General features: G+C 45.1%; 1 protein-coding gene across 1 annotated transcript in view; it reads left to right on the top strand.

Annotated features, from left to right (window-relative positions):
- The window catches only part of tspan17 (tetraspanin 17), a 50,092-nt gene that overhangs the window by 13,703 nt on the left and 22,319 nt on the right, over positions 1 to 14,070 (top strand). Inside the window, exons 2-3 of the mRNA XM_038992888.1 lie at positions 2,630 to 2,680; positions 7,223 to 7,369. Coding sequence (XP_038848816.1) covers positions 2,630 to 2,680; positions 7,223 to 7,369 — 198 coding nt within the window. The remainder of the gene's footprint in view (positions 1 to 2,629; positions 2,681 to 7,222; positions 7,370 to 14,070) is intronic.

Here is a 14,070-nt window from a genome sequence, read left to right as displayed (position 1 = left end):
GTTGGGATGGTGTTCTTCGGCTTGCAAGCCTCCCCCTTTTTCCTCCAAACATAACGATGGTCATTATGGCCAAACAGTTCTATTTTTGTTTCATCAGACCAGAGGACATTTCTCCAAAAAGTACGATCTTTGTCCCCATGTGCAGTTGCAAACTGTAGTCTGGCTTTTTTATGGCGGTTTTGGAGCAGTGGCTTCTTCTTTGCTGAGCGCCCATTCAGGTGATGTCGATATAGGACTCGTTTTACTGTGGATATAGATATTTTGTACCTGACTTGTGGAGGTCTACATTTTGTTTCTGAGGTCTTGGCTGATTTCTTTAGATTTTCCCATGATGTCAAGCAAAGAGACACTGAGTTTGAAGGTAGGCCTTAAAATACATCCACAGATACACCTCCAATTGACTCAAATGATGTCAATTAGCCTATCAGAAGCTTCTAAAGCCATGACATCATTTTCTGGAATTTTCCAAGCTGTTTAAAGACACAGTCAACTTAGTTTATGTAAACTTCTGACCCACTAGAATTGTGATGCAGTGATTTATAAGTGAAATAATCTGTCTGTAAACAATTGTTGGAAATACTACGTGTCATGCACAAAGTAGATGTCCTAACCGACTTGCCAAAACTATAATTTGTTAACAAGAAATTTGTGGAGTGGTTGAAAAATGAGTTTTAATGACTCCAACCTAAGTGTATGTAAACTTCCGACTTCAACTGTAGGAGTACCAATTTCTTTGTTAACTGCTCAACACACAATAGCCGCATGTGCGGACTCCCTCAAATGCTTTGGAGAAAATAGCCTTTCTATTGTATTCAGCTTTGTTCAGTTGTATTCTTGTCAGCTAAATGAACTAGTGTAGCCCACAGCCATTTGGTTTGGCCACATTTAGGACATAAAGACAACTCACAAGTATGATATTCTGTTCTTCTGAAATAGACGACATTTTCTTCATATCATGTTTCTTTAGACCCGTCTAAAATAAATCATGGATTTATTGTGAAGGTTGTAGGCTATATTACATGGATTTATTGTGAAGGTGTAGGCTATATTACATGGATTTATTGTGAAGATTGTAGGCTATATTACATGGATTTATTGTGAAGATTGTAGGCTATATTACATGGATTTATTGTGAAGATTGTAGGCTATATTACATGGATTTATTGTGAAGATTGTAGGCTATATTACATGGATTTATTGTGAAGATTGTAGGCTATATTACATGGATTTATTGTGAAGATTGTAGGCTATATTACATGGATTTATTGTGAAGATTGTAGGCTATATTACATGGATTTATTGTGAAGATTGTAGGCTATATTACATGGATTTATTGTGAAGATTGTAGGCTATATTACATGGATTTATTGTGAAGATTGTAGGCTATATTACATGGATTTATTGTGAAGATTGTAGGCTATATTACATGGATTTATTAGACTTTTTAAAATGTAGATGTTCCAAAGGTCTGCGTCAGTGGCTGGTAGGCTGTGTGTTGAAGACAGGAGATACTACATTTGTTTGTTAATTAACTGTCGATTACCATGAGACCGACAGTTACTTGCTTGACAATCACCGGCTGACCTAATTTTGTGACCGCCACAGCCCTACACACGGAGGTGACTCACACACCATGACTTTTCCAGGATTTGTTTTGCTTACCAAAAAATGACTCCCTAACTACCAATGAATATCAACAAATGTGCTTGATTTGATCTCAAAGCATCTCACGACTGGATGATTGGAAAGTCCCTTGTGCGTGTCAATGCAAGCCTACAATAATTATACAGTGATGCGAGGACACTGTATTTTTGTGTCGGCTACCTATTGTCGGATACACCACCAGGAAGAGAATAACAAACATATCCATAATTATGCATTTCTGTATAGTACAGATCATGAAATTCTGTTACTGGGTGTAAATCCACTTCACTTACAGTAAGTAGTTCAATAACCAAAATTATATATATTTTTTCAAACTCAAGATGTCATAGCTGACACTCTTTCTGCAGACATCTTTGACTCTTAATTCGGAGCAGATATGTTTTAAGAGTTGTTGGAAAACGTAGTCACATAACAAAACTGATGGAGATTTAACCGGAAAATCTGTTACCACATTTAGCATCTGCACAGTTCTTCCAGTACACGTGTTTTTGTACAATGTTCAATTAATGTTTAAAAGTAGTCCCTTGTTCATAGAGTTAAAATGAATTATTTTACTTTGGCATACATTTTAAGTGGAATTACCCTTCGATTAATCCTGTAATATTTATGGCTAGTCATTGTATGATCTTTATGCCAATGAGGCCTCTCCAGCTACGGGCTACTATGGTAACCCTGCATATATTATATTCCAGAGACTCTCAGCGTTTAGTAAACGGACTTTCTGACCTACACAAGCTGTGTGAAGAAACCACTTTCTTCCAACTGTCATCATTTGAAACTAGGCCAAGACGGGCAGAACTCCATTCACTCACAGGGCTCACTATGTCCTCTAGTCCAGCATTAAGACTATATGTGTGTACAGTCAGTGTACTTTGTGTATATAATATAATATAATATATACACACACTATATGTACTTTGAGTAGTGTTCATGTAACCTTCTGTTTGTGTGTTTTATTCCACAGTTACTAGGAGCAGGCTTCCTGGGCATAGGGCTGTGGGCATGGGCCGAGAAGGTAAGAAAAACATTACTATTCAAATGTTATCATGACATTGTTTTGGGGATTTTCCAGAAATTCTAAACAACAACAATAAACAGCGAACATGCTGCTTTTCTCCAGTAGTTTGGCTAACAGCAACAGCAAAAAGAGGAGTCTGATTTTTCATCATGATAGAACTGATTCTGTTACAATAAGCTTTTCTGTTGAATATTTTGCAGGTGATTTCTATTTGAAGTGGGAGAAATAGCATACTGATGTCAGGGTAGCCTGGGGGGAGAAATACATACTGATGTCAGGGTAGCCTGGGGGGAGAAATACATACTGATGTCAGGGTAGCCTGGATGGATACATACATACTGATGTCAGGGTAGCCTGGAGGGATTAATACATACTGATGTCAGGGTAGCCTGGAGGGAGAAATACATACTGATGTCAGGGTAGCCTGGGGGGAGAAATACATACTGATGTCAGGGTAGCCTGGAGGGATTAATACATACTGATGTCAGGGTAGCCTGGAGGGAGAAATAGCATACTGATGTCAGGGTAGCCTGGAGGGATTAATACATACTGATGTCAGGGTAGCCTGGAGGGATTAATACATACTGAAGTCAGGGTAGCCTGGAGGGATAAATACATACTGATGTCAGGGTAGCCTGGAGGGATTAATACATACTGATGTCAGGGTAGCCTGGAGGGATTAATACATACTGATGTCAGGGTAGCCTGGAGGGATTAATACATACTGATGTCAGGGTAGCCTGGAGGGATAAATACATACTGACGTCAGGGTAGCCTGGAGGGATAAATGCATACTGATGTCAGGGTAGCCTGGAGGGAGAAATACATACTGATGTCAGGGTAGCCTGGAGGGATAAATACATACTGATGTCAGGGTAGCCTGGAGGGATGTTCTAGTTCCCGCCAATATCCAGCAGCTTCGCACAGCCATTGAAGAGGAGTGGGACACCATTCCAAAGACCACAATCAACAGCCTGATACCCCCCCCCCCCCCCCCCCCCCCAAAATGTTTATGTAAAATTAAACTGTATACGAAGGAGATGTGTCCACATCACCAACAAACTAACATGGTCCAAGCACACCAAGACAGTCGTGAAGAGGGCACCTATTCCCCCTCAGGAGACTGAAAAGATTTGGCATGGCTCCTCAGATCATCAAAAAGGTTCTACAGCTGCACCATCGAGAGCATCCTGACTGGTCACATCACTGCCTGTTTTGGCAACTGCTCGGCTTCCGACCGCAAGGCACTACAGAGGGTAGTGCATACGGCCCAGTACATCACTGGTGCCAAGCTTTCTGCCATCCAGGACCTCTGGATGGGTGTCAGAGGAATTTGATTTGATTTGTCACGCTGCATGAGTCAAATGATGGTCACACCAGGTACTGACTGGTTTTAGGATATCCATGCCCTTAACTCTTTGTTTTTTAAAGGTATCTGTGACCAACAGATGCATTTCTATATTCCCAGTCATGTGAAACCCATAGATTAGGCCCTAATGAATTTAGTTCAGTTGACTGATTTATTTTATTGTTTTTATTAAGTTAAGAATTTGAAATGTCATAATATATCCATGTAGGTAAAAATGTCATAAGGATAATTGAATTTAGACAAAGTATTTTATTATTTTTTAAAAGCCTAAAAAAAAACGAAAAAAAAAAAACTCAGTCAAGTCGCCTAATCGAATGCTAGTGTCTGTTCAGATATCTGGCTATTTACTTCACCATGCCCATCTCTAGTCTGTAGTGGTATACTATCGAGAGCTGTGTATATCCCTGTAAATGTATTGCTCTGTCTCCTACAGCACACGTCTTTACCGGTCTAAGGCTGCGTTTACACAGGCAGCCCAATTTGGATATTTATGCCCAATTATTTGCCAAAGACCTGATCTTATTGGTCAAAAGAGGAATCAGAATTGGGCTGCTTGTGTAACTCAGCGTTTGAGCTCCACAGCCGAGCACTCTGCCTTTACCTCAACCTCCCTCTGTAATAAAGAACTATGTTAGCTACGGGTGGCTAAACACAAAAAATCACATTTACATCCCAATTACATTTACTTTTTACAAATGGCCTTAATAATGGGGAATTGTCATTGTGTGCATCTCACAACAACCAAGACCACCATCACAGCCACGATGAGAAACCATATGCTTTACATTATACATTCATTTGAGAGGCAGCTGTCACCATCAGACTTATTATTTATGTCTTTGTATCTAGGACAGCGTCTGTCTAACATAGACGGCTGATAACATATATTAGATTACATATTTTAATGTCAGTCTGGGTAATAACATTGTGGATTCACGGTTTCTCTCTCTGTCTGCTTCTCTCTACCCCTGTCTCCCTCTCTCTGTCTCCCTCTCTCTCTGTCTCCCTCTCTCTCTGTCTGCTTCTCTCTCTGTCTGCTTCTCTCTCTGTCTGCTTCTCTCTCTGTCTGCTTCTCTCTCTGTCTGCTTCTCTCTCTGTCTGCTTCTCTCTCTGCTTTTCTCTGTCTCTTTGCTTTTCTCTGTCTCTGCTTCTCTCTCTGTCTCTCTACCGCTGTCTTTGTCTGTCTTTCTGTCTGCTTCTCTCTCTATCTCCCTACCTCTGTCTCTTCATCTCTCTCGCTCCCTCTCTATATAGGCCGTCATTGTAAATAATAATTTGTTCTTAACTGACTTGCCTAGTTAAATAAAGGTTAAAACATGTTTTAAAAACCATTTCTAAATAAGCTTTGTTGCTCAATCAAAGGTCAATACACCACATTTAAAACAGTCAGCAATAATCTAATGAATTCAGGGCTTTGTAAAATTATACCTAGGATAAATATAAGCCTTCAACCAGAAGGCCCACTAATAATGTAATTATTTTATAAAAAAAATTAAAAAAAGTTTAACCTGCTTATTTGCAATTGTCACTCATTTGGCTTTCAGGTTTGACTTTGAAAATGCCCTTTTTTGTTACACATTTAACCAGAGCCATGGACAACGCACATCAACTAATAACGACCAACTTCTGGGAGAAAACGAACACAAGCTCACCTGCTAGTGGGTATCCAGCTAGTCTTTATATGTAGAGTCTAGCCAACGTGGATTGATAACAAGGTAGAACAGTTGAACCGTTATGAATACACCCTCCTGTCCGTCTCCAACTGTTTGAACAACACGGTCTGTTCATTTAGTTTTAGATGTTGAAATCCAGTGGCCTACCTGGATAAGATAATGCTTATTTCTCAGAATTGGAATGAGAAGCGAATTCCTTATACAAATTAATATTTTTTTTAATGCTCGTTGCACATTTTATGAAACACAGACTAGACAGCTAGCATGTAGCAGTCTAGCTATAATGCGTACGTGGTACCGCGACAAACTGAGCATGAATTTTCATCCCGTCTTAGTAGGGTATTTTCTACATTTGGGGAGTTGAGACATAAAAAGGGTTAACCAATCAATCAATCAAATGTATTTATAATGCCCTTCTTACATCAGCTGCAGGTGTAGAAGCACGATGGCTAGGAAAAACTCCCTAGAAAGGCCGGAACCTAGGAAGAAACCTAGAGAGGAACCAGGCTCTGAGGGGTGGCCAGTCCTCTTCTGGCTGTCCCGGGTGAGATTATAACAGAACATGGCCAAGATGTTCAAATGTTCATAGATGACCAGCAGGGTCAAATAATAATAATCACAGTGAATGTCGAGGGTGCAACAGGTCAGCACCTCAGGAGTAAATGTCAGTTTGCTTTTCATATCCGACAGCAGGAGCGGTAGAGATAGAGAGTTGAAAACAGCAGGTCTGGGACAGGTAGCACGTCTGGTGAACAGGTCAGGTTCAGCAAGGACAGCAAGGCGTCATCTGGCCAGGTAGTCCTGTGGCATGGTCCTAGGGCTCAGGTCCTCCGAGAGAGAGAAAGAAAGAGATTCACACAGGACACAGGATAAGACAGGAGAGATACTCCAGATATAACAGACTGACCCTAGCCCCTCGACACAAACTATTTCTGCATAAATACTGGAGGCTGAGACAGTCAAATAATGTCTCTAAGTTTCGGTGTCCATATGAACCATTTTATGTTGAACCAAACCTCAAATGCAAATGGTGAGTTTAAACTGCATGTTGTCAGAAGAAGTTATCTATCTTCTTTGTTGTGAGTGTCAGGGGGAGGGGCTTGGTGTATGAGAGTGGGAAGGTGCACACAGCATAGAAGGAGGGAAGGAGACGTAACCAAAAAGACACAAACAGTCGTAAAATGAACAGGGTGTTAGGTGAGGTAGTGTGTTAGGGGAAGCAGGGGGAGGGGGCTGCCTGTTCGTCTGTGTTTATTGTCCCGGAAGGGAAGGTCTAGATTCTCTCACAGTAAGGTGTGTTGTTCTATTGGCTTTTTATATCACGCCAAAGAAGAGGTTGTGCAACACTGCTTTCTTACATAAATGTCACCTACACTTTTTTAGTCTTATGCTTTCTGTGGTCTTTTTGTCTATATATCTGTAATAACACCTTGGTCCTCCAGGGGGTGCTGTCTGTCTATACATCTGTAATAACACCTTGGTCCTCCTGTCCTCCAGGGGGTGCTGTCCAACATGGCGTCCATAACAGACCTGGGAGGCTTCGACCCTGTGTGGCTGTTCATCGTAGTGGGAGGAGTCATGTTCATCCTGGGATTCGCTGGCTGCATCGGGGCGTTACGGGAAAACACCTTGCTGCTCAAATTTGTGAGTTTAAATTTATACTTTTAATGGAATATGCTTTATTCATCCTTACACGGAACCCAAACCAGCTGCGTGTGTGAGCCATCCTGCGACATCGTGCATAAATGTATTTTGTCCCCCCACACCAAACGCGATCATGACACGCAGGTTAAAATATCAAAACAAACTCTGAACCAATTATATTAATTTGGGGACAGGTCGAAAAGCATGAAACATTTATGGCAATTTAGCTAGCTAGCTTTGCACTTGTTAGCTAATTTGTCCTGGGATATAAACATTGAGGTGTTATTTTACCTGAAATGCACAAGGTCCTCTACTCCACCAATTAATCCACACATAAAACGGTCAACCGAATCGTTTCTAGTAATCTATCTTCCTTCCAGGCTTTTTCTTCTCTTGACTTTATATTGCGATGGGCAACTTTCATAAATTAGGTGCATTACCGCCACTGACCTCGTTCGTCTTTCAGTCACCCACGTGGGTATAACCAATGAGGAGATGGCACGTGGGTACCTGCTTTTATAAACCGATGAGGAGATGGGAGAGGCAGGACTTGCAGCACAATCTACGTCAGAATTAGAACTGATTTCTATTTTAGCCCTTGGCAACGCAGACGCGCGCAAGCAGTTTGGGTGCAATAATTGAATAACATAGATTTCTAAATTTATTTTGCAACGCTCGCACACGGTGTGGTCAGCCTATTAGAGTTCACAACTATATATTTCTTATATGGGCGTACTTAGTTTAATCTCTCTGTGGATAGTAAGGCTGTGGCCTTGGGCGATAGCATGTTGATAAAGGATAAAGTAATAGTAATAGGATGACGTAATCCTTCTAACCCCCCCCCCCCCCCCCCCTTAAAAGATTTAGATGCATAGACATAGACAAATTACCTCCACTAACCTGTACCCCCGCACATTGACTCGGTACCGGTACCCCCTGTACATAGCCCAAAAATATATATATATTATTTGTATATAGAATTTGTTTTTTGTCACTTTTTTTATTTTTCTATTTGTATGTTTTCAATGTTTTTCTTTAAACAATTATTTAATGAATTCTTTATTTTTATTGTTTGTGATTAAAAAAATAATAATTATATATTTTTTTTAACTTTAGTTTATTTAGTAAATCTTTTCTTAACTCTATTTTCCTAAAGCTGCATTGTTGGTTAAGGGCTTGTAAGTCAGCATTTCACAGAAAGGTCTACAACTGTTATATTCGGCGCATGTGACAAATAAAATGTGATTTGGTTTGATCTAGAGGAGGGAGGTACGTACAGAGCCTTCAGAAAGTATTCATGCCCTTTGACTTAAGCCACATTTTGATGCGTTACAGCCTGAATTCAAAATGGATTAAATCTTTTTTTTTAATTACCCATCTACACACAATACCCCATAATGACAGTGTAAAAAATAAATAGAAATTTGATTTAAAAAAACTATACAGAATGATATAATTTACATAATTATTCACACACCTGAGTCAATACTTTGTGGAAGCACGTTTCGGGGTGATTACAGCAGTGAGTATTTCTGGGTAAGTCTAAGAATTTTCCACACCTGGATTGTGCAACATTTGCCCATTTTTATTATTTTCAAAATTCTTAAATCTCTGTCAACATGGTTATTGGTCATTGCTAGAAACCATTTTCAAGTCGTGCCATAGATTTTCAAGTAGATTTAAGTCAAAACTGTAACTCGGCCACTCAGGAACATTCACTGTCTTCTTGATAAGCAACTCCAGTCTAGATTTGGCCTTGTGTTTTAAGTTATTGTCATGTTGAAAGGTGAATTCATCTCCCAGTGTCTGGTGGAAAGCAGACTGAACCAGTTTGTCCTCAATGATTTTTTTCCTGTGCTTAGCTCCATCCCTTAAAAAAAAAATATCCTGATAAACTCCCCAGTCCTTAACGATTACAAGCATACCCATAACATGATGCAGCCAGCACTATGCTTGAAAATATGGAGAGTGGTACTCAGTAATGTGTTATGTTTGAGGTAAATCCAATACAACACTTTTTATTCGGGATAACATGTTAATTGCAGTACTGCTTTAGTGCCTTGTTGCAAACAGGATGCATGTTTTGGGAATATTTTTATTCTGTACAGGCTTCCTTTTCACTCTGTCAATTAGGCTTTTATTGTGGAGTAACTACAATGTTGTTGATCCATCCTTAGTTTTCTCCTATCACAACCATTAAACTCTGTAACCCATAAGCCATAATTTCTGATGAAAAAACACAAAAACTCTTCAATTTATCGATTGTAAAAAGATAATAAAAAAAATAATAATATTTGTTTTGTGTTAGCTAACAGTCTGAGAAGGTAGTGTGTGGTGAACGTAAAGGTCCGTTTTGGGGTTGAAACCTGCTGCGACAAATTACAACGTGGCCAGTGACGACAAATCTAAACGTAATCTATTTAAAATTCAGGCTGTAACAAAACAAAATATGGGAAAAGTCGAGGAGTGTGAAGGCACTAGGTAGGCAGGCAGGTCGGTCAGTAGACGGTACACGTTAGATTGATTCACGAAAATGTCTCTAGCTTCGTTTGATCTGAAAGTTGAGATCATTCATAGCTATTGGCTACTTACCATGAATGAACACGTAGGATTAGTATTGATCTAGATGGGAAATAAGTAACCACTCGTTTTATAAAAGCCTGAAACATCCATTACTGAGAACTAAGCATGTTCTCCAAACACTCTGAAAACAATTGACATCGTTCAGAGAAGTTACGTCAGGTTCAACTTTGACAATGGAGTCTGAGTGACAGAGACGAACTGGGCTTCATAGCCAGCTGTCACTCTCAGTGGCTATTACCTCCACTACTCTGTCCATTAACTCCTGGCTGGCCAGCCTACAGAAGAGGAGAGGTAGCTCCTGGTTGGCCGTCCTACTGAAGAGGAGATAGAATAGAGAGCTCATGGCTGGCCATCCTACAGTAGAGGAGAGAGAATAGAGAGCTCATGGCTGGCCATCCTACAGTAGAGGAGAGAGAATAGAGAGCTCATGGCTGGCCATCCTACAGTAGAGGAGAGAGAATAGAGAGCTCATGGCTGGCCATCCTACAGTAGAGGAGAGAGAATAGAGAGCTCATGGCTGGCCATCCTACAGTAGAGGAGAGAGAATAGAGAGCTCATGGCTGGCCATCCTACAGTAGAGGAGAGAGAATAGAGAGCTCATGGCTGGCCATCCTACAGTAGAGGAGAGAGAAGAGAGAGCTCATGGCTGGCCATCCTACAGTAGAGGAGAGAGAAGAGAGAGCTCATGGCTGGCCATCCTACAGTAGAGGAGAGAGAAGAGAGAGCTCATGGCTGGCCATCCTACAGTAGAGGAGAGAGAATAGAGAGCTCATGGCTGGCCATCCTACAGTAGAGGAGAGAGAATAGAGAGCTCATGGCTGGCCATCCTACAGTAGAGGAGAGAGAATAGAGAGCTCATGGCTGGCCATCCTACAGTAGAGGAGAGAGAATAGAGAGCTCATGGCTGGCCATCCTACAGTAGAGGAGAGAGAATAGAGAGCTCATGGCTGGCCATCCTACAGTAGAGGAGAGAGAATAGAGAGCTCATGGCTGGCCATCCTACAGTAGAGGAGAGAGAATAGAGAGCTCATGGCTGGCCATCCTACAGTAGAGGAGAGAGAAGAGAGAGCTCATGGCTGGCCATCCTACAGTAGAGGAGAGAGAAGAGAGAGCTCATGGCTGGCCATCCTACAGTAGAGGAGAGAGAATAGAGAGCTCATGGCTGGCCATCCTACAGTAGAGGAGAGAGAATAGAGAGCTCATGGCTGGCCATCCTACAGTAGAGGAGAGAGAATAGAGAGCTCATGGCTGGCCATCCTACAGTAGAGGAGAGAGAATAGAGAGCTCATGGCTGGCCATCCTACAGTAGAGGAGAGAGAAGAGAGAGTTCATGGCTGGCCATCCTACAGTAGAGGAGAGAGAATAGAGAGCTCATGGCTGGCCATCCTACAGTAGAGGAGAGAGAAGAGAGAGTTCATGGCTGGCCATCCTACAGTAGAGGAGAGAGAAGAGAGAGCTCATGGCTGGCCATCCTACAGTAGAGGAGAGAGAATAGAGAGCTCATGGCTGGCCATCCTACAGTAGAGGAGAGAGAATAGAGAGCTCATGGCTGGCCATCCTACAGTAGAGGAGAGAGAATAGAGAGCTCATGGCTGGCCATCCTACAGTAGAGGAGAGAGAAGAGAGAGTTCATGGCTGGCCATCCTACAGTAGAGGAGAGAGAATAGAGAGCTCATGGCTGGCCATCCTACAGTAGAGGAGAGAGAGTAGAGAGCTCATGGCTGGCCATCCTACAGTAGAGGAGAGAGAAGAGAGAGTTCATGGCTGGCCATCCTACAGTAGAGGAGAGAGAATAGAGAGCTCATGGCTGGCCATCCTACAGTAGAGGAGAGAGAAGAGAGAGTTCATGGCTGGCCATCCTACAGTAGAGGAGAGAGAATAGAGAGCTCATGGCTGGCCATCCTACAGTAGAGGAGAGAGAAGAGAGAGTTCATGGCTGGCCATCCTACAGTAGAGGAGAGAGAAGAGAGAGTTCATGGCTGGCCATCCTACAGTAGAGGAGAGAGAATAGAGAGCTCATGGCTGGCCATCCTACAGTAGAGGAGAGAGAAGAGAGAGTTCATGGCTGGCCATCCTACAGTAGAGGATGAGGCGCCTCAACGCTGCTCCGAGTCAGTCCCTCAGTCAGGCCTGAGGCATCCCGACGCTGCTCCGAGTCAGTCCCTCAGTCAGGCCTGAGGCATCTCAACGCTGCTCCGAGTCAGTCCCTCAGTCAGGCCTGAGGCATCCCGACGCTGCTCCGAGTCAGTCCCTCAGTCAGGCCTGAGGCATCTCAACGCTGCTCCGAGTCAGTCCCTCAGTCAGGCCTGAGGCATCCCGACGCTGCTCCGAGTCAGTCCCTCAGTCAGGCCTGAGGCATCTCCACGCTGCTCCGAGTCAGTCCCTCAGTCAGGCCTGAGGCGCCTCAACGCTGCTCCGAGTCAGTCCCTCAGTCAGGCCTGAGGCATCCCGACGCTGCTCCGAGTCAGTCCCTCAGTCAGGCCTGAGGCATCCCGACGCTGCTCCGAGTCAGTCCCTCAGTCAGGCCTGAGGCATCCCGACGCTGCTCCGAGTCAGTCCCTCAGTCAGGCCTGAGGCATCCCGACGCTGCTCCGAGTCAGTCCCTCAGTCAGGCCTGAGGCATCTCAACGCTGCTCCGAGTCAGTCCCTCAGTCAGGTCTGAGGCGCCTCAACGCTGCTCCGAGTCAGTCCCTCAGTCAGGCCTGAGGCGCCTCAACGCTGCTCCGAGTCAGTCCCTCAGTCAGGCCTGAGGCATCCCGACGCTGCTCCGAGTCAGTCCCTCAGTCAGGCCTGAGGCATCTCGACTCTGCTCCGAGTCAGTCCCTCAGTCAGGCCTGAGGCGCCTCAACGCTGCTCCGAGTCAGTCCCTCAGTCAGGCCTGAGGCGCCTCAACGCTGCTCCGAGTCAGTCCCTCAGTCAGGCCTGAGGCATCCCGACGCTGCTCCGAGTCAGTCCCTCAGTCAGGCCTGAGGCGTCTCGACGCTGCTCCGAGTCAGTCCCTCAGTCAGGCCTGAGGCGTCTCGACGCTGCTCCGAGTCAGTCCCTCAGTCAGGCCTGAGGCGTCTCGACGCTGCTCCGAGTCAGTCCCTCAGTCAGGCCTGAGGCGTCTCAACGCTGCTCCGAGTCAGTCCCTCAGTCAGGCCTGAGGCGCCTCAACGCTGCTCCGAGTCAGTCCCTCAGTCAGGCCTGAGGCGCCTCAACGCTGCTCCGAGTCAGTCCCTCAGTCAGGCCTGAGGCGCCTCAACGCTGCTCCGAGTCAGTCCCTCAGTCAGGCCTGAGGCGCCTCAACGCTGCTCCGAGTCAGTCCCTCAGTCAGGCATGAGGCATCTCAACGCTGCTCCGAGTAAGTCCCTCAGTCAGGCCTGAGGCATCTCGACGCTGCTCCGAGTCAGTCCCTCAGTCAGGCCTGAGGCGCCTCGACGCTGCTCCGAGTCAGTCCCTCAGTCAGGCCTGAGGCATCCCGACGCTGCTCCGAGTCAGTCCCTCAGTCAGGCCTGAGGCATCCCGACGCTGCTCCGAGTCAGTCCCTCAGTCAGGCCTGAAGCATCCCGACGCTGCTCCGAGTCAGTCCCTCAGTCAGGCCTGAGGCGTCTCGACGCTGCTCCGAGTCAGTCCCTCAGTCAGGCCTGAGGCGTCTCGACGCTGCTCCGAGTCAGTCCCTCAGTCAGGCCTGAGGCGTCTCGACGCTGCTCCGAGTCAGTCCCTCAGTCAGGCCTGAGGCGCCTCAACGCTGCTCCGAGTCAGTCCCTCAGTCAGGCCTGAGGCGCCTCAACGCTGCTCCGAGTCAGTCCCTCAGTCAGGCCTGAGGCGCCTCAACGCTGCTCCGAGTCAGTCCCTCAGTCAGGCCTGAGGCGCCTCAACGCTGCTCCGAGTCAGTCCCTCAGTCAGGCCTGAGGCGTCTCCACGCTGCTCCGAGTCAGTCCCTCAGTCAGGCCTGAGGCGTCTCCACGCTGCTCCGAGTCAGTCCCTCAGTCAGGCCTGAGGCGTCTCCACGCTGCTCCGAGTCAGTCCCTCAGTCAGGCCTGAGGCGTCTCCACGCTGCTCCGAGTCAGTCCCTCAGTCAGGCCTGAGGCGTCTCCACGCTGCTCCGAGTCAGTCCCTCAGTCAGGCCTGAGGCG

The sequence above is a fragment of the Salvelinus namaycush genome, chromosome 5 (genome assembly GCF_016432855.1).
Source record: "Salvelinus namaycush isolate Seneca chromosome 5, SaNama_1.0, whole genome shotgun sequence".
Classification (NCBI taxonomy): Eukaryota; Metazoa; Chordata; class Actinopteri; order Salmoniformes; family Salmonidae; genus Salvelinus; species Salvelinus namaycush.
The sequence above is the reverse complement of the archived record's forward strand: the minus strand, read 5'-3'. Positions and strand labels throughout refer to the sequence as shown.